Source organism: Stegastes partitus, unplaced genomic scaffold (genome assembly GCF_000690725.1).
Source record: "Stegastes partitus isolate 25-593 unplaced genomic scaffold, Stegastes_partitus-1.0.2 Scaffold865, whole genome shotgun sequence".
NCBI lineage: Eukaryota > Metazoa > Chordata > Actinopteri > Pomacentridae > Stegastes > Stegastes partitus.
This window is the reverse complement of record NW_007578596.1, coordinates 21,072-41,080: the sequence shown is the minus strand read 5'-3', so window position 1 is coordinate 41,080 and position 20,009 is coordinate 21,072. Positions and strand designations below refer to the sequence as shown.

Below are 20,009 nucleotides of genomic sequence, written 5' to 3'. Positions count from 1 at the left end.
GATCAGCCTGGGATCAGCCTGAGATCAGCCTGAGATCAGCCTGGGATCAGCCTAAGATCAGCCTAAGATCAGCCTGGGATCAGCTTCACACCAGTCTTCTGTTTATTCACGTCACCGTGAGGATCAGCGCTCGTGCTGCACTTTAATCTGTCCGGCAGCGTTTCCAGTTTACTTCAGGTCACTTTCTTTCATTGAGCAGATATGCTGGACTCAATCTGGAGCTGAGACGCACCCAACGGATTAAATCTCATGCTCAGAAATGAGATTATTGGACTGAGTTGGGACAGAAAGGACATGAAGCACACACTGTGGGTTACAGAGAGCTGCCGTCTGTTTGTGCTGCAGAGTAGAGAGGAGCTCCAGGAGGACGTCAGGATTAGACCTGATGGTTCAGTGGACGAGAGTGAAAACACAGAGCGGAGCTCGTCGAGGCTGTAAACATGTCAACGATTCATTATTATTGTTTATTACGAGTTCTGATCCTGGACCTGGTGCCTCCTTTTTATTTGTTTCACAGTAGAATAATATTATGTCGTTAAAACGTCCCAGTTGAAGCTCAGATTTGGTTCTTGGTTGTTTTTACCATTTCTGGCTGGTAAATGGTGTCATTGAGTGATTTTTCTTTTCAGAACCAGAACATATGTTTCAGGCCCACGGAGGCTGGAAACACAAGCATAGATCAAGATCTGCAGCACGAGGAGACAAAACAACACAAAGACACACAGTGACAACAATGAGGCAAAGACATGAAGAGACAAAACTGTTCCAAAGGCACGAAAAAGTGACAGAAAATCCGAACCCAGCAGGACGAGCAGCTTGTGGAGGCCGTCGACATGTCAACAGATCAACATCTGGACCGTCTGGAGCCGTTAGTGGCAGAACTGTAGGAAGAGCGACACGATGATCAGAAACACGCTGTGTGGATGTGAGCTGTAGGTACAAGGACACAACTTTACATAGGAAGAGGTAAACGTTCAGGATGCTCCTGAGAGCGAAGGCGCTGCCTGCATGTCGTCTACACTCGCCTGTTGCTTGTCAAGTCCTGCAGATGAAACATGTCAGTGACTGATCCTTCCAGGTGGCAGCGAGTTTTCTTCTCTGCCATTTCTAATGTGAAGCTAACTGTGAGAGCGCTGCAGCTCTTAAACACAAGAATCCTGGTTCGATCCAGATCTCAGGCAGAACTCATCCGGCACTGATTATGAATCTGGTCCATTATCAGCTCAGGACGAGTCTCAGCGAGGAGCTGCACGTATATCTGTGACAGTAGCATAAACATGGTGTAGCTCTGTCCTATGGCGTTTCTCAGCTCTTACGACTTCCAGTTTGTTTGTTCTCTGTTCTTCCTGTCACCTCTTTGTGCTCTTTCTGTTTCCTGTATCACCTGCAGCCATGTGAGGTTCCCCCTGTGGTGAAGCATAAAGCGCCATCGAATCTAAGTGATGCCCTGTTAGGAGAGACGAGGCGCAGAGTCGCTGATGTGCAGCTGCAGAAATCAGACGGATTGAACTGAGGCTGACCTTTGCAGCTGCAGTCAGAAATGTAAGCAGAGCGGGCAGAGTTTACAGCACAGGCATCATTAGTTCAACACTGTCAGCCTGACGCTCTGCACACGCTAAACCCGTCAGCCGGTACCGCTGCAGTGGGTTTAGGATATTTATGTCTGAATATTCCTGCACCAGTCTGACATTTAAACACGCCATAAATACGGTTAAGCTGCTTTGAGCCTCTGAATCCCAAAAAAAACCGTTTGTCAGAGCAGGAAACTCACTGACGACAGGTTTCAACTTTCCAACTGTCCTCGAACTGCTCACGAGTTGGGACGAACCAAAACTACAAACCAGGATGTTTCACTAAAGTCACTTTATTTTGCATGTTTCATTTAAAAATGTGCCTAAAAACTAACCGTTTGCGGGGCGCCTGGATAGCTCAGCGGTCGGGCAGGCGGCCCACGTACAGCGGTCCTGGTCCCTGATGCAGCGGCCCGGGTTCGATTCCAGCCAGCACCTCATTTGCTGCATGTCATCCCCCCGCTCTCCTCCCCACGGTTCTCTGTCTGTCTTTCACTTTCAACTATCATTAAAGGTGGAAAAGCCCCAAAATAAATCTTTAAAAACAAAAAAAGTTTGCTTTAAGCAGGTTCTGTAGAAAACAGTGAATCCAGGACTGACATGTCTCCTTATCTGGCAAACTGCCTCTAGTCTCCTACGGGACGGCTGTCGAGTTCAAATCAAATATAAATGTAAAACCTGGTATGCCATCAGTCTGAGGGTCATGATCCCTCACTGGCTTCCCACCACTAAGTGGACTCAGGTGCAAGGAAGCTCTGACGTTCTGGGCAGATCTGGACACTCGTGGACCCTGGAGGACGTCAGTCTGTTAAGCTCAGTGCAAAAAGGCGGCGTGTTCAGTCGGCCTTCACTTTGAGCTGAATAAAAATAAGAAGACGGCCGAGAGATGTCTGCCCTCCAGATGTCTGCCCTCCAGATGTCTGCCCTCCAGATGTGCTTCTGGTGCCGCTCAAGTGTTCCTGAGAGAGGACGGATCACTTAGCGGCTAGATGGAGTTTCCTTCATGCACCGAGCCGTTCCCACCCTAACGCATGCTGTCCTCCGGTTTCTCTCCTTTCTCCTAAAAATACTGTCTGATGGAACCTGATTGCAGCTCCGTCGCTGTTTGGGCTTTTAAGAAGAGGTCAAGACGGGAATAAGCTCCACTTTAGACGGTGACGGAAGCCGGATCGGTCGGTCCGTCGTTCACGTCCAACGAGAATAAAGCTGTGTCCAGTGGGCCAGACAGGATTTAATACGAGTTAGAAAATAAAGTCAGTGATGAGAAAGAAACTCAGAAAATAAATCAGAACAACAAGAAGACCGGACAAGAAATAAGGAAGCAAAGGAGGAGCTTAAAGGAACCAGGACGTGGAGGCAGTGTTTGGGTGCACATCGATGTAAACAAGCGCATTAAGGACGGATCACGTTAACGGGTCAGGTGGTGTAGTTAGAGTTCACAGTTTACTGATCCATCATTTGGGACCCAAAACTAACTTCTGTCAGATATTTCTGGGCTGAACTTTGAGAGTTTCAGATGTTTTCAGACTTGGAATTTTTCTATTTTTACCCCCAAAAAACCCGTGAAGCCATTTTAAAGGTTCAGTATCTCCAGAAATAAAAATCCAACAGACGTGAAGTTTGGTGGCGACGCAGACGGAACAGTTTCCATCAGATCAGAACAACTGAATAGATCCAACAGAGGACTCGTTTTGAATTATTGGTCCTTGGAAATGGAAGAAAGTGCAAAATTTCCAAACTTAGGTGGTATCGTGGCCCAAGAAAGTTCCTGTCAGCGTCTGTCTATGTTCCACCAACTGTTGAGGCTCTAAGATCAGCAGAACCTGATGTGGTGAAGCTGGACCAGACAAGGCTCCAGTTATTAGATGTTTAGACTAAATGTTGTTGTGGATCATTGGTAGGAACCAGAACCCGACTAATGCTGATGCTTTTCTAAAGACAACAGTCTCTTAAATGTATTTTTAATGTGAAAGTTCTACTCATGAAACCACGTTTGGTTCTGGCAGAACCCGGATGCAGAGGAATGTGGGACAACATTGCGTGCTGGGAGCCGTCTGCATTTGGAGAAACCGCCACCATCGCGTGTCCTCGAGTCCTCAGGACCGTGTTCGGAAGAAATGGTGAGTTCAGGAACTGCTGATTTCTGGAGGTTTTAACCCTGATACACGACTGTTTGTGAGCCGAACCGATAAACTGTCCTTTAAATACAACGGTGATGAGTTTGCCACCAGAAGCATTTTGTCGGTGTTGTCTTCCTCGTCTTCACTTAACTTGACCCACAGAACACATGGTTAACCTGCTGAGGCTTCATCAGCAGATGAACCCGTTAAAGGTTCCGTCAGAATTCAGGAAGTTTGTTGCTTCCGTCTCAGATCATCTTCAGAGATGTTCTGCTGAATATAGTTTTGAGAACTTCAGATGTTTTCAGACTTGAGAGTTTCTGTAACTTCACCCCCAAAGAAGCCATTTCAGAGGTTCAATATCTCCAGAACCAAAAGTCCAACAGACATGAAACCTGTTGAGGCCACTGTGTTTATCTAATAGCCTCTTTATTTTCTATCTCATGTGACCTAAACCTCATCTTACGTTTCCTTCCTCTCTGACTTTGCAGTTTAAATTTTGGTCGTTGTGTCTGGTTATGAAGGGAACAAACCCAACACTGAGCGAGCTGCTGCTCACTCACACCTTCATTTAACTGCAGGAGGTGCTCTGCTGTTTCTCCTGCATCCTGTCTCTGGTTGTGAAGCTTCTTTTTCCCGGTAGAGGTGAAGGTGACTGATGGTGGATGATGATACTGAGTTCTTGCAGATGAGTTTCGCTTCGCCTGCAGTTTATCTGACACTGAACCTCTGGGAGCTGCTTCCATCCTCCTCTCTGCTCTGTGGTTCTGTCCGGTCGATGGACTCCCCCCTGAATCCATCACGTTTTCCGGCCACTGAGCAGATGGCAGGTTTGGGTTTGTGCTCCGGTTTCGGTCGATGACTGAACGTGATGTGAAAACCCAGCGGCTCCAGAGTCACGCTGACGTTTCCCTGAAGTCGCAGCGTTTTACTGAAACGGCCGACTCGTTGTGTAAAACCGCCATTCAGGATGAAGACCCGCAGAGACGCTGAAAGTACTCAACGGTTCAGTTTGTCTTCTGTCAGGGAAACCAAAACCAGAGGAAGCAGATCAAAATCAACTCCACAGCTCCCAAACCAACGTTTAGCCTGTTACCGTAGAAACTCTGGCTGTTTGTTAGACTTCATTTAGTCCCTCCAGTCGACCCAACCAGTCTAAATATCATCGAGAACCTACAGTATGTCATGCATGCATTTCCCTGACTAACCTAAATGAGGCTAAAACGTCCCAGTATTATACAGAAACCCACCGAATCCAAAGGTTTCCTTTTAGCAGGTTTAAGGCCTGAACAGGGACATGAGTAAGAGATGTCTGGTTGTGCTGAAGAAATGTGTTCAAAACAACATGTGAGCTGTTTTCTACTGGTTGAAAACAGATGAAATGAGCATGTGCAGAGTTATTGCTCAACAGTGAAGCTAGCTTTAGCGCCTGTCGGAGCGTTTCATTTGTTTTGTTGTTTTGGTTCTGAACTCGTATGAATCTGAATCTGACCACGTGAAGCGATCTGACTGCACCTCCTCCTCCGACACAGCATGGAAACCTGCTGGACTGCTTGTGTGTCTCCGTCGTGGGCGGAGCTTAGCCCAGGATGTAGTGGTGGTGCTTCTGCTGAACAGTGAATGACGAGAACGTCTGTCACAGCTGACGTTCCCCCACAGGGCCGAGCGGCAACCTTCAGCCTTCATGTCGCTGACTGGACGTGTTGTTTGGCGTATCGGAGGGAAATCCGACGGTGGAGTGTAGCTGCAGGTCGTAAACGGCGGCTCCGTCACACTAGAGGCAGCTTTTATTGTGAATAGCAGGTTTTTGGCTTTTTTCTTTCTTTTTTTTTTTACTGTTGGTCAGACAACATTTGTAGACGTCAGTTGAACTCGCTGTTGGAGTTATTTTATGTCAAACGTGAACATATGCTGGTCTCCATCGTTCTCCTTGGCTGGGCTTCATGTGGATAAACTGGATCTACACTGAGAGCTCAAACAACTAATGCACGATTTCACTCACATTTGAGTCAGAATTGGATTTTATTTTTATTACTGATCGGTGTCGTTTTGGGCAGATATTTGTGATTATTAGAAGTTTTAAAAGCCGAAGTAGAAGCTAATGAGAAATCTACATATGATCTCCAGTGGCTAACAGCTCTTTCTCTGCTCTCAGCACCTTCTAGTTTTTAGACTTTCAGCACATTCTCCTCATCAGGCGTCTGCTCTGCATCAGCTCAGCACGTTTTCCAGGCAGGACGTTACAACTGAGACGTATCGGTTCTTCACTTCAGTCTCTGAGTGTTCCAGCAGTGAAAGTCGGACAGATCGTGAGACTCAGAGCGATCCGTCAGCGCACAAACACGAGAGCAACATCAGCGTCCGTAAATCAGGGCGAACGCTGGAACCCCTGTGTTAGCTTCAGCTGTGTTTAGTCTGCAGACGGCTGCTCGAGTGTGCACTGGGGCAGAAGTGTGTTACTTCCAGTCAGCGAGCAAATAGCGCTTCATGCTTTTACGCCGCATTCTGGGACTTTCCAAAGGGAGCTGAAGCCCCAGATTCTGGCCTCGGCTGGACGTGGAGCTCATTCAGCTGCTGAGCCTGAACCAGAGGACACGATGGTGACTGCTAGTTCACCTCCTGAACAGGTTCATCCAGAACCGGTCCGGCTGATTCTTCACCGTCTGCTGTGTTCTGTAATGTTCTCACACACAGTGTTGCTCACGTTTATTAGCGTGGTTCATGGTTTTAGTTTCTAAATATATCCGTCAGCAGGACCTGAAGCTCCGTAAAGCTCCAACAAACCTCCTTTAATACCGTTTTTGTGGATGCGTCATTCCCACGCTCGGTGAAGAGGTGGCAGCAGGAATAAAGGAGAGCTTTCCAGGAGGGCTGTTGGGCTGAAGGCTCAGCGAGGTTTGTGTGAATCACCAGGAAAAGTCCGAGTGCTGGTCACACGACGTTCCCATTAAATGTGCTTTTGGTTGAGCAGCTCTCTGGAGGGAAGCTCTGGACTCGTACCCAACTAATGGGCTTATTTCTGACTCGCTGCTCGTATCAGGACACATGTAAGTTGTAAATACTGACATGTTCCATCCTCTATGAAGCATCACACACAGGGTTCAGTTTACCCCACATCAGGCAGGCGGGCTGTTGCTGTGTGTTCAGATGTTCCACAGAGTCGGACTGAGAAACCCAGAAGGACTCCAGACAGTCCATGTTGGACATCGGGCTCCATGACGAAGACTTCTGAGGAGGTTAATGACCAATCTGAAAAACAATCTGTCCTAAATGACTAACACCTGTGGGAATGACTCACGGTCATCCAACAGGACTCAAAGTTTGTCCAGAAGGACCAAAAGCTTGGATAAAATGATCTTAACTCGTCCTAAATAACCCAAAACCTCAACAAGCGTTTAATACGACTTCAACTCATCCAAAATGCCTCTTTCAGAGTTTTCCTGTCCTCACTAAATAACACTGGTATTAATTTTGCTGATAGAAGACTGTCTCATCAGAAGGACATGCGTGTCTGATAAGGTGTAGGAGATTAGCTGGAGAGCATTGTGGGAGTTCAGCAGCAACGGGCACCATGACGAAGACTTCTGAGGAGGTTCAGGACCTCCAGCCAGTGAATCCAACGTGACCTGGACACTAGTTCTGTATTCTGTTCTGAGGAAAGTCTATCTGGTGTGACTCCAGATCGGTCCAGATGATCTAAAACTGGTCCCTAAATGGCCTGAAACTCACGATAAATGACTCAAAATGTGTCCGATTACAAACAAATCAAATAGTTTCATGCGACTAAAACTTTTTCCTGCCTGCACTAAATATCGATGGGTAATAGAACATTATCAGTGCTGCAGTGTGTGGACTGGGAATGTCACTGATTAATCTGAATTATAATTGAACCAATTAAAAACAACATATCAGCTGATGAAGTCACAAGGTCATAAAATCACCAGGATCTGAAGACAACGTGGTGAACAGAAGCCAGCAGCGTCAGAAAGGACAAAAAATGATGATAAAATAGATAAAGGAAGGAAATCAAAGGTCCTGTAAGAGCAGGACCAGAGCGTGTGGATGAGAACAGTGACGTCCAGTTCAGCAGGAAGCAGGCTGCTCTGGTTTCCTGGGTGTTGGTTTGTCTGTGAAGTTTTATGAGTTGAATAATAATCCAGTGATGCATTAAAATGACTCTGTGTAGTTCTACTGTGCTGTCTACAGCGAGCAGGTCCATGTTGTCGAGCACACCAGCTCACTCTGCTGGAGCAGCTCAGGCGTCCATGTTGGATCAGAGACTGGTTGTTTCAGACCCGATAACCAGACATGTACACGCTGAACGTTGGCTGGTGACTGCTGTCAGAAGCTGAGTCTGTCGCTTCATCTGCTGCGTCGCTTCTCTTTCAGGCAACATCAGCAGGAACTGCACCGCCGCCGGATGGTCGGAGGTCTTCCCTAACATCAGCAGCGTCTGTGGGTCGGACACGAGCCAGGACAAGGTAGAGTGGACCCGCCTCCTCGCCGTAAATGTCCCCTGATGAAGCGCAGCAGGAACCATGAGCGGCTGCAGACGCCTGCAGGGCTGCAGCTTCGTTTAATAAAGATGAAAACATGTCGTCTGTAGAAGCGACTCGGTCAGCGGATGCGCGGCCTCTGATTGGCCGACGTGTTTAACAGCCCGGCTGCTGGTCACAAATCAGATTTAGAAATCGGATCAGCCCGTTTGGACTTATTTCATCAGTCATTTGAGACGTCAGGTTCCTTCTGACCCGTCTGTCGACCGTCCCTGGTTCCCTGAAGACTTTTTATCATAAACTGGGTGTTTATAAAATGTTTGAGCTCCATGTCCCAAATCCTGTGAAAGACAATTGAACAATAAATCCAACAGTCGACCCGTCGACCCGTCAGCAGCGTTCCTCATATTTAAACTGGAGGCTGCTCAACAACATTGAAGATAAAACCTGAAATGTTCTGTTGTTTCTCATCACATCCAGAACCTCTGATGTTGCTGAGAAGGATATGAATCCAGTTCATTCAGCGGCTCACTGTCTCTTCAGACTACCAAGTGGATCAAAACATGACAGAAGAACTTTTTTTGTCGTTTTTCGTGTGCAGAACCGTTTTAAACTCCAGAACTGTGCTTGGATCCGACTGTCCAGCAGTACTTCTGTTTCTGTGCTCCAACCTGCTCGATCACTCGTGATGTTTAGCCATCATAACTGTTTCCATCATGTTTGTGAGCCAGTGTTTCATATTAAGTACTCTGATGTTTGGTTCTGTGTTCCTGGGACCTGCAGCTACATGTGGGTCAGAACACATCACTACATGACTTCTGTGTTTTTTGTTCATGTGCTCAATATGGGACGTTTCATGACGTTGTTTTTCATGTTTCAGCTCCCCCATGATCAGATTGTTGATCTGCTGTCCGACATGACCGATCCTGGATCAGTGACGGACAGAACAGAACGTTTCAGGGTTTTGTCTCTATTGTTGTTCAAACAGACTCAAATCTAAATATGAGGAAACACCTGCGGCTCGACGGGGAGATCAAGAGACACGTTTATTTCAGAAAATATTTGATAAATGAAGCTGAAACTTCATGACCGTCTATAAATGTTTGTGTTTTGTGCTGTGAAGGATCAGGTAAATCAGAGAGTGTTGAGCAGGGTTCAGGTCCACATCTTCAGCCTCCATGTTGGCAGTTTAACGTCTGTAGAAAGCAGCCAAATGACAGGAAGTTCATTTGTTCACTCGATGATGCTCTTTGCAGCGTTTGTAGGTGTTTTACACTCTTTAAAGTTCAGAGATATTTAGCATGAGAGTGGATCAGGTTGAGCTACCAGGTCATTCAGATGCAGACAAACCACAGCTGTGTTGATGAAAGCCTCATGAAGCTGCTTCTGGACCACATTCAGTGCAGCAGACGTCTGAATCTCAGCAGGCTAGCTCTGATCTGGGTGGTGTTTGTGCTGTTTTTATTCCCAAACAGTTCTGGGAAGCAGCAGAAGCAGAGCTTCGGGTGTTCAGGGCGTCTGGTCCTTTTCATTGTGCTGCTGTCCTGCTCGTTCACTGCTGAGGTTCAATCTGGGTCACGACTGCTCCGATCCTGAATCAGCCTTTGTTCTTGTTTAGCTGTTTATCCGTTTCTCTCCTCGGTTTCTGTGGTTTCTCGCTTCACGTCTGTCCGGTGCTCGGCCGGTCGGCAGCCTCCGCCTCAGCACGGATCACACAGAACCTCGACGTGACCCGACGTTTACTTCTCAGGCTCTCCTTCTGTTCCTGCTGTTAGTGAAAACAGAATCACGTGAATATGTGAGATTTGCTCAGTCAAACTAAGAGAAGAAACAGCTGACCTGGAATCAGCTCCTGCTCTTTATTTGGATGGAACAAAGGTTTGATCTGGAGGCAGCAGAGGATGGACGTGAAGGCCCGTTGGATGGTGAATGACAGGAACCACAGCCTCCTGACAGGAAAAGACAATGAACTAAAACATGAAAGCCTAAACATCTGACCTGTTTCATCCAAACCAGCTGGAGATGACAAACGACGAGCGAGTAGAGTTTAACTGCAGAGTAGAAATCTGTGAATTTGCTTCGTTTTGCTGTTTGTGGCCTCATGTGCTCTCTCTGATGTTTGGAACTCTTTGTCGTGTTACATTGAAGGTCCGGTGTGTCGGATTCAGCAGGATTTATTGTCAGAACCTGAACTTAATATTGACTGTTGGCTTCATTGGGGTTTCATGTCTGCAGAGTTCCAGCATCTTTCTACAGGAGCCCAGCAGGGACAAACCAAACGCTGGCTCTGGACACGGATTTCGTGTTTTCTTTGTGTGTCGCTGCAGGTTTTCCTTCACATCTGGACCAGAGGAAGATAAGATCAGCCAAATCCGACACGCTGCCGCCGTACACTCAGTCTGATCAGCGGTTTAACTTGAAGGATAAAACGTGTTTGTGTATTTACAGATTCTGGATGTTTGAATGAGCGACTGGTTGGAGGGAAATGCGGTTTGATTTTGAAAGTCAAGCTTGGGTTCAGTATTTCAGACATAAATGGTTCCATCTGAAGCCATCATCAGGGTGGTTCTGATCCACTGGAAGCTTGTTTTTCATCAAACACTCTGAATTTGACTTCTGCATTGACATGTCACAGACTTATAAGGTTTTTAACATTAGAACTGAAGGTTTCTCCTGTTAGTGACACCTGAGGCGGTGTGAACGACTCCTGCAGATAGAAGCTGTTGTTTGTGGTCACTCTGCTGTTCTCTGAGTTCTGACTGTGTCTGGTTGCAGCTGGTCTTCTACCTGGTGGTCCAGACGTTGTACACTCTGGGCCACAGCCTGTCCCTCATCGCCCTCACCACCGGGAGCGCCATCCTCTGTCTGTTCCGGTAAGACCGCGGCCGTGTCCAGATAAAACCCTGGCAGTAGCAGAGGTGTGATTCTATGACTGGACGTGTACGTGTGGTACCAGAAGGATTTTTGTGTTCCGACTGGAAGGATCCACTTTAATCAGACTTTACATGAAGTTTTTCAGAGCACAGCTTCAGATTAACGACAAACACGTTTAGTTTGTTTTCTGTGTTTGTGGTTGAAGGACGGTTTGGATGAAGAGCTGCTCCAGCGTCTGGCTGATGACGACCTGCAGCCTGCAGATAGCCGTCAAACTAAAGTTCACTTTCTAAAGTAGATGTGTTCAGACTGACCGGAGAACCCGGTTTGCTGCAGATTATCCAAAGACACTCTTGGTTTCTGCTTTAAATCAAACCATTGAAGCTGTGAGCTGTGCTGCAGTAACACTCTGCAGTTATTATCGGTGTGAACGGTCTGAAATAAAACTCCTGCCACCACTGGAAGGTTTAACACCTCACATTGATTGTGGTCCAACCCAGTTCATACCCCCAACACCCAGACACACAAAGTATTTAAGGACACAGTACTGAGTTCTTGATTTTCTCTTAATGGCAAACTAATCAAATGCAGACTGGATCATGACCGGAACAAAATCTATCATCAAGTTGGTGCAAAAAGAGGGTGACGGTTTTTTTTATAATTTTATAAACTTCCAATAAACTCTTGATGGGCTTTGACACCAAAAATGTTTGTTTCCATTTAAATTCAGGGTTCTGGAGTGTGCTAGCTAAACATGTGATCAAGCTTTAAGCAAAGATGTTGTTGAGATGGTTTTATGATTCTATTGTACAGAAATGAAAAAAACACGTTTTTGCAATCGATTCATTTAATTTCTATAAAAGCTGCTTCGGTTCTGCTACAAGACGTTTTAAACACTAAAAGACCATGTAGAAGAATACAGCCCCAACAGAAGCTGTACCCTGGTCACCCCTGGTCACCCCTGGTCACCCCCGGTCACCCCTGGTCACCCCTGGTCACCCCTGGTCACCCCTGGTCACCCCTGGTCACCCCTGGTCACCCCTGGTCACCCCTGGTTACCCCCGGTCACCCCTGGCCACCCCTGGTTACCCCCGGTCACCCCCGGTCACCCCCGGTTACCCCTGGTTACCCCTGGTTACCCCTGCTCTCTGTCACACCACCACATTGGTGTTGATCTTCTATGTTGCAGTTACTTTTCTAAGCTGCTGTTAGACAGAACTTCAGGTATTGAAAGACAGTCAGAAGCTGGTCGGACCTGGCCCGGGTCACAGCCCACCCCGAGGTGTGAACCCGCCTGTGCTGTTCCATATTCTGGGGCACATGTTGGTCCGGCCGGGCGGAGTTTGGTAGAAGTGTCTCCATCTGATTCCTGTTTCTGTGCAGGAAGCTCCACTGCACCAGGAACTACATCCACCTCAACCTGTTCGTCTCCTTCATCCTGAGAGCTGTGGCCGTGCTGGTGAAGGACGACATCGTCTTCAGCCGGACCTCGCAGTGCTCCAACCAGCCGTCACTGGTGAGCTCATCGCCGCCGCCGAGTCGAGCTGCACAAATGTGTTACCGGACTGAAAACAGCTGCAGTTTGGAAAATCAAAAAGTAAAACAGTTTCCCAGAGGAAAGACGTCACATATTTCACTGTATTGTTGTGATAACAGAACATCATTTACAACAGTCCACGTGATTCCCTTCTGCCACCAGAAACATCCCTGTGTTACTTCAGTGCTGCAGCAGAAGGCAGCTGGACTCTCGGTTCTAACTAGATGAAATGGAGGCTGTAACTGCCTGGGGAGGGGAGCTCAGGTGTAGATGGTAGTGAAAGCACCTGGGGAGGCAGCCAGGCTTCAGGTGTCGATGATAGTGAACTGACAGGGAAGGAATCTCCAGGTGGTGATTCCAGTGGAACCGCTGGGACAGGATGGCTCAAGGGGATCCTGTTCGTATACTGCTTGGGGAAGGGTTGGTCAAGGTTGTGGTATCTGAGAAAGGATGAGTCGGGATTGATGGCGATGAAGCTGCCTGGGGCGGGACGGTCCAGGTGAAGATGGATGGCATTCTGAGCACCTGGTGAGTGATGTCATAGACCTCCTTCTCTGTCTAAACCAGTCCCTCTCCAGGCAGTTTGTCCACCACCATCCACAGCCTGTGTCCTCCCCGCCGGGGCAGTTGAGCAGCCATTCCCCCCGTGAGTTCAGGGTTAGAATAAATACCTGGGGCTCCCAGCAGCCAGTTAGAACTGAGAGCATCTCTTAGATGAGTGGAAGCTGTTAGGATCCCTGTATCCCTCTTTTTTGTTCTTTTGTTGTCATTTTAAATGTTTTATGATGATTATTTTACTTTTCAGTTTGAATGGAGATACAGAGACATGGAAACCAGTCGTCAGAGACGAGCTCATCAGACCACTTCACATATTAGCCGTAGTGCTTCATATGAATGTTTAATCCATGAAGCTTCTATATTTGTAAAAACCTCCTCAGCAGGTTTTATTTTTGTGAATGTGGATGATCAGAGCTGCGTGTTTCCAGAAGCAGCACTGAGCTGTGCAGCGACGCTTACTGACTGAACGGCATCAACACAACCTTTACATTCACCGCACGGTGCTCACAGTGAAACATCAGGGCAGCCCGATTCCTCCTCAGCTCTTGTGTCAGACTGCATTAGTTTTAGGTGAACCTGATAAACTGACTTTACACTGTGAGTGCTTTGCAGCCCTTGACATTTGACTGTTTCCTGCAGTGTTCCTCCATTTGCTCACATCTTGGAGCCGAAGCTTCTGGGACAGTTGGAGATTGTCTGACCTTTATACACCCGTCGACTCGCTGCTTCCAACGCTGTGATCTACAAATGTAGCTTTATCTTCCCACTACACTCATCGACTGCCCCAGTGGAAAACCTATCAGAGTAATGAGCAGGACAGCTTCATCACCCCACAGTGTCCCTGTGGAAGGATGAGTCCAGGATCGACCTGATGTTTCACTGTGTGTCTGATGCGATGCTGCCAGTGAAGCTGGTGAGGATCTTTAACCTTCTGGTGCCTCTCTGATGTGTGTCCTCCAGGTGGGGTGTAAAGCCAGCCTGGTGTTCTTCCAGTATTTCATCATGGCCAACTTCTTCTGGCTGCTGGTGGAGGGTCTGTACCTCCACACTCTGCTGGTCGTCATCTTCTCTGAGAACCGACACTTCATCGTCTACATGTTCATCGGCTGGGGTGGGCATCCGTTTCCTTTTTTCTTTGAATTATCACCGACTCTGCAGCCATAACGGCTTGTTTGCTGCTTTTAGCTCCTTGTTTGCTTCCACAAACCCCATCCTGCTGCCACAAACACATGCCACAGATTAGTCCACAGCTGGAAAAAAAAAAACAACAATTGTACTGTTTCCTAGTCAAGATACAGCTAGCAACTTCATACCATTGTCCTATTACAAAGAAATTCTTAAGTCTACTTATACTGTTTCCTGATGTTTGTCCACACACGATCCTCACCAGAGCCACAAACATTTGTTATGACAGTCTGGTTTTCACAGCTCTGAACATAACGAATGTTGAAGGTAGATATGTCCTGATCAAGTGTTTCTGCTTCTCATCCAGTCCGCTACCATTTTCCAACATAATACACATTTAAGGCCATCAAAATCGATCCACTGTTTGTTTTACAGCTGGAAATGTCTGCATGTCTGTCTCCAGTCTGTTCCTCAGTAGGCTGTAGGTGTTCAGGAGCCTTGTTGTAAAGCTAGAGTTAAACGGTAACATTTACATCTACCCTCTGACTCTACATCTACCCTCTGACTCTACATCTACCCTCTGACTCTATGGTTGCCCTCTTTACAGACTGACTTTCAGTGTGCCGATGGGTTTTATTTACTAACTACACTGACACTGAGGCCTCGATAGCTTCCTGTGTGACGGCTTACTGCAGCGATTACTGAGCCTAGTCTGTGTTTGCATTTGTTTGAAAGATTTTCTGTCTTGGAGCTGCCAGCAGAAAGAGTCTGAAAAAGTCTGAAAAGTTCTGAGAAACCTCATCATTCAGAGTCACATCCACTATATTCATGTTGGTTTGTTTGAGAAAGTCCGTTTCATTTGGAAAAAGTGGACAGAAACGTACGATAAGAAACCTGATTTAAAACACGATGTTTGATAAAAAGCAGCAAAGACACGATGAATCCCAGATATAACGATGTTGTGTGTTTGCAGGAATCCCCACCGTGTTCGTCTCTGCGTGGGTGGTGACCAGGATTTACCTGGAGGACACGGGGTGAGTAACGGCCAATCAGCTGTCAGCAGGTTTGTCACTAGATGGATCAGATTCTATCACATGGCTCTGCTCGCTAGTGTCTGATTTGTTGTGCACGTCGTCTGTGGAGCTCTTTGATATATTCATTATGTTCCTCGACTCCATCAGACAGTCGAACTTATTGATATTCAGCAGCGACGGTTGTTTGATCGCAGCCACAAATTAGATTCACATTAAATTACATTTTCTCCATCAGATGCTCACATGGGAACGAGGCTCAGCTTTCACAATAGCAACACAAATATCCCACATGTCAGAGGAGCTTTCCTGGATAATTCAGCTGCTCAGCCGCCGCACATTGTTACAGCTGACAGCGAGTGGGCGTCTCTGAAACAGAGCAGCAGCGACGGTGCTCACCTCACTCTGGATCCACTCGACACACGAGTTTGGACATCGTCAGCAACAATTATTCCATTTGACATTTCATTGTCATTTTAACCCGTGAAAGAGACAATATTCAGTTCAATTCAATTCAATTTTATTTGTATAGCGCATATTTATAACAACAAGTCATCTCATAGCGCTTTTTTTAGCCTTTTTTTTTTTTATTCTGCCTTTTAGCTCCACTTTTCCTCCTGTGTGTCACGGAGCTGCTGTTTCTGTGCATGTTTCAGAATGAGTCGGAGTTGTTGGAATGAGTCTGGATGCGTTTCAAGTTGTTATATACAAATTTTAATTCATTTTGGACAGTTTTTGAGTCATTCTTGACAAGTTCTAAGTAATTCTGGACAGATCTTAATTCATTTTGTATGTTTTTGGTTCATATATATGTCATTTTGGATCATTTTGGAGTCATTCTGGACAAGTTTCAAGTCATTTTTGCACAAATGTTAAGTCATTGTTGACATTTTTGTCACTCTCAATAATTCTGGAGATGTTTTGAGTCGTTTTGGACATTTTCTTTTTTAATTGTTCTGATAGGTTTGTCGCCATTTTGGAATTTTGTTCATTTTGGACAAGTTTCAAGTCATTTTGTCGTTTAGCCTCCTCCCAGTCTGACATTATGTCTTCACTTTTTGGTCTCCATCGTTCTGACAGAGTCCTGCTGACAGCAGATGTCTCTGAGTTCTCGCTCCTCCTCCTTCATGTGGTTCTGGTTCCACAGAGCTGCAGGACTTTATGTTGCAGAGAATCATGAACCTAAGTGAAGGACCATGATCCAGGAGCAGAAAACGCTGTGTCTGCTTGATCCATCCTGGGTGCTGTGCTGCTGCTGCTGTGCGTTACAGCTGTACTCTGGGTGTTTGTGTTGTCTGTAGGTGCTGGGAGAGGAACGACAACCCCATACCCAACTGGGTGATCAACGGCCCCATCGGGTTCTCCATCATGGTAGGTTGAGCTTCTTCACCTGAGCGTTCACCTGCTGGTTGGTTCAAAGATTGCTCAGGTGCTTAGCGATGGAGAAATGAAAGGTATGAAGCCAGCAGGTTGTAATCAAGTCTAAAACAAACAAATCCATCATGTTAGATTCGATCGTGTGGCTCTCCTTCATCTTCTTGTCCATGTGACCTTTATGAACCCACTTTTATATAAAACATCTTAACTCGTAGAACATTTTCTACAGGAAGGAGAATCGGACACACAGATGCTTGTTTTTCTCAGAACGCCTCATTACAGAGCTGACTTTCACGACCCTTTGGACTCTAATTTCCCATAAACCCAGACAAACCGTCGGGTGAATCCACAGGCATCAGCGTTCTTTGCAGCATCCAGTAACCACGGTACGATGTGTTCATGCCCCGCATCTCAAGGTATTAACTTCACAGGACTTCCTGCCGCCGTCTCAGTGACAGCACGCCGTGAGCTCTTTCAACCTTTAAAGGTCTCGGCGGGGGGCAGTTACTCTTAGCAGGAGATGAAGGTGTTTGTATGAAAAGCTTATTTATGCTGCTGCCAGGGATGTAAATGTTAATGCATATGAGTCACATGAAGATAAATTTCAAAAGATTGCACGTTCGAAAAGATAGCCACATACAGATCATTACAGGACGTCCAGGTCCCGGGTCCCGGGTCCCGGGTCCAGGGTCCAGGGTCCAGGGTCCCAGGAAGCGTTGCAGCTTCGCCGCTTTGCTGCGTCTTGTCAGTGCAGGTTCATGTGCTGCTTTTAATGATCTGCTCAGAACAAAGACTTACATCACCTTCTGGGCTGCATGGTCCACATTCTGCTGAACATCAGGGTTCTTACACGACCACGTGGTGTTTTTATGTCCTGGACGACACAACGAGCAGTCAGCGCTAAAGGTCGAGCATTTCCGCCTCAAAGCTGCAGCGCGCCGATGAAAGGTCAAAACCAATCACACGTCTGGCGTTTCATCGGTAACAAAGCTAAGGAGCACACCTGTCAGCGTGCACGGGGAAGCTTTCATCGTTTTACCTTCTCAAGCAGCTCCTGGTTCAGACGTGTTCAAGCTTTACGGTGTCTGAGAGGTGGGGAGCTGGTGTGCTGGAGCTGCACCTTGCAGAGGAAGCCACAGTGTCGCTAAGACCCTTTAAAGCAGGAGGAGATTATTTTAAGGTTCCCAAAACTTGCAAATGTGTAATGTGATACACGGATGAGCTTTTAGGGTTAAAGGAAGTTTAATGCTGAAGATGCATTAAAATGGATTCCATGAAGAAGTGAACCATGTAGTCCTTCAACCGTCAGAGTTTCTGCTTCACTGTCTCTGATTTACTGACAGTCATACAGAGTAATACATGACCAGTTTGTTAACAATGAGGCTGTTTAAACAACAACATCAGAAACTGTTAAGGATAAAAACCTGAGATGTTCTCTGATATCTCTCATCGTGTCACTGATCCAGAACCTGTACTACTGGACAGCAGATCAATAATCTGTGATTATGGGTGAGTTGGAATATGTAAAAAAGTTCCATCTTTGAGCTCCTTAACAAATGAACCGATAACCCAGAAGTCAACCGGAGATGTTGTCTGAACCACATGGTCTCACTCGGGCCGCTCCGTGCCGACTCTGCCCGCTCAGCTCAGCTCAGGGATTCTTCTTTGTGTAAATCGTACAGAACCTTCTACCTGAACCATAAAATCCCACAGCTCTACTCCAAATACTTGTTGAATGATGAATTTTTACAGCAGGCCCTCGATGTTAAATTTGATCACTTCAGTGATTCTTTGAAGCATCATGGCAGGTTCCACTGACCCCGTCTACAGAAACCTCAAGAAAAAGTTGGAACTTATGCTGATGTTTTGAATAGAAATTCCATCCATCCATCATCTCTACACCTTAATCCTCACCAGGGTCATGGGGGGCGGAGCCTATCCCAGCTGACTCAGGGTGAAGGCAGGTTCACCTGGACAGGTAACCAGTCTATCACAGGGCTACACTTAGAGACAGACAACCAAGCACACTCACATTCACACCTACGGACAATTTACAATCACCAATTAACCTCAGCATGTTTCTGGACTGTGGGAGGAAGCCGGAGAACCCGGAGAGAACCCACGCTGCACGGGGAGAACATGGAGACTCCACGCAGGAAGATCCCGGGTGTCCTCACCGGGACGCCAACCACCGACCTTCTAGCTGTGAGGCCACGGTGCTAACCACCGCGCCACGGTGCAGCCCCATTGGAAACATATGAAAACATGAAAGGCGTTGTGTTACTCTACTGAACATGAGGGGCTGTTTCTCAAAAACTCTGAACTCAAGACGTATTTGGAGTAAAACTGTAGGATGTAGCAAACGGTTCAGGTAGAAATCTGTACATGTTTGTATTGAACTGTGGCTGAAATGACACCAAACTAAACATCTAGAATAGTTTTATTATGAAATACTTGGTCACTGAATGAGCAGGTTTGACAAGTCGAACCACAGAAAGTCCGATAGTAGTCGATGTTCTGATCCAGGTAGAACAGAGTCGATGGCGTTGAAACAGTGGAAATGTGAGTTTTTATCTTCAGTAGTTCCTGAAATATTGTTATGATCTCAGGAAGCATGAAACCTTTCAGTCCTTGGTAGTTTCTGATGATTTCACAACGTTTTACTGAACTCCGTACGTGAGCGCCTCCTCAGAAGAACCAGAGGAAGGCTTCATGTCGATTGGTTCTTCTGTTTGTGTTTCTGACTCTACAGCGACACACCTTCAGCCCCGTTGGGTTCCTCTGACCATTCATAATTTCCCGTCTGTCTCCAAGGTGAACTTCATCCAGTTCATCAGCATCATTCGGATCCTGGTTCAGAAGCTCCGGTGTCCTGACGTGGGCGGCAACGACCAGTCGCAGTACAGGTACCCCCCCAGTTCCAGACTCAGAGTCAAGTGCACAGAGATGGAATCCCTCCTCCTGAGTGTCTGCTGTCAACCCGGCGTCTCCGTCAGCGTGGACCATAGACTGTATAACAGATGGACGTAGCAACCGGCCCTGAAAAATGAAGCCAACCTGGAAGTGTCAGAAACCTGCAGCATCACTACGTCCACTAGCTGCTGGCTCCACAAAGCCCTGGCTCCCATAGACTGGAACTGGAAAAGAAGTGATCACAGATCACCAAATACTGCATTCCTACAGCTCAGGATTGTTTTCTTGTTAGTTTTCATGGTCAAGTCCAGAGATCAGGCGGCCAATCTGAGAATAAAACAAAACTGAATTTTAAAAAATCATCAACATTTTGTGGGCCAAGGGGCGTGGCTGGCTTGATTGACAGT

At 46.7% G+C, this 20,009-nt stretch overlaps 1 protein-coding gene across 1 annotated transcript in view; it reads left to right on the top strand.

The window, feature by feature from the left end:
• Positions 1 to 20,009, top strand: part of LOC103365706 (vasoactive intestinal polypeptide receptor 2) — a 37,783-nt gene that overhangs the window by 14,487 nt on the left and 3,287 nt on the right. Inside the window, exons 5-12 of the mRNA XM_008293217.1 lie at positions 3,578 to 3,691; positions 8,081 to 8,172; positions 10,963 to 11,060; positions 12,445 to 12,577; positions 14,117 to 14,267; positions 15,255 to 15,315; positions 16,614 to 16,683; positions 19,504 to 19,595. Of these exons, the coding sequence (XP_008291439.1) occupies positions 3,578 to 3,691; positions 8,081 to 8,172; positions 10,963 to 11,060; positions 12,445 to 12,577; positions 14,117 to 14,267; positions 15,255 to 15,315; positions 16,614 to 16,683; positions 19,504 to 19,595 (811 nt within the window). The remainder of the gene's footprint in view (positions 1 to 3,577; positions 3,692 to 8,080; positions 8,173 to 10,962; positions 11,061 to 12,444; positions 12,578 to 14,116; positions 14,268 to 15,254; positions 15,316 to 16,613; positions 16,684 to 19,503; positions 19,596 to 20,009) is intronic.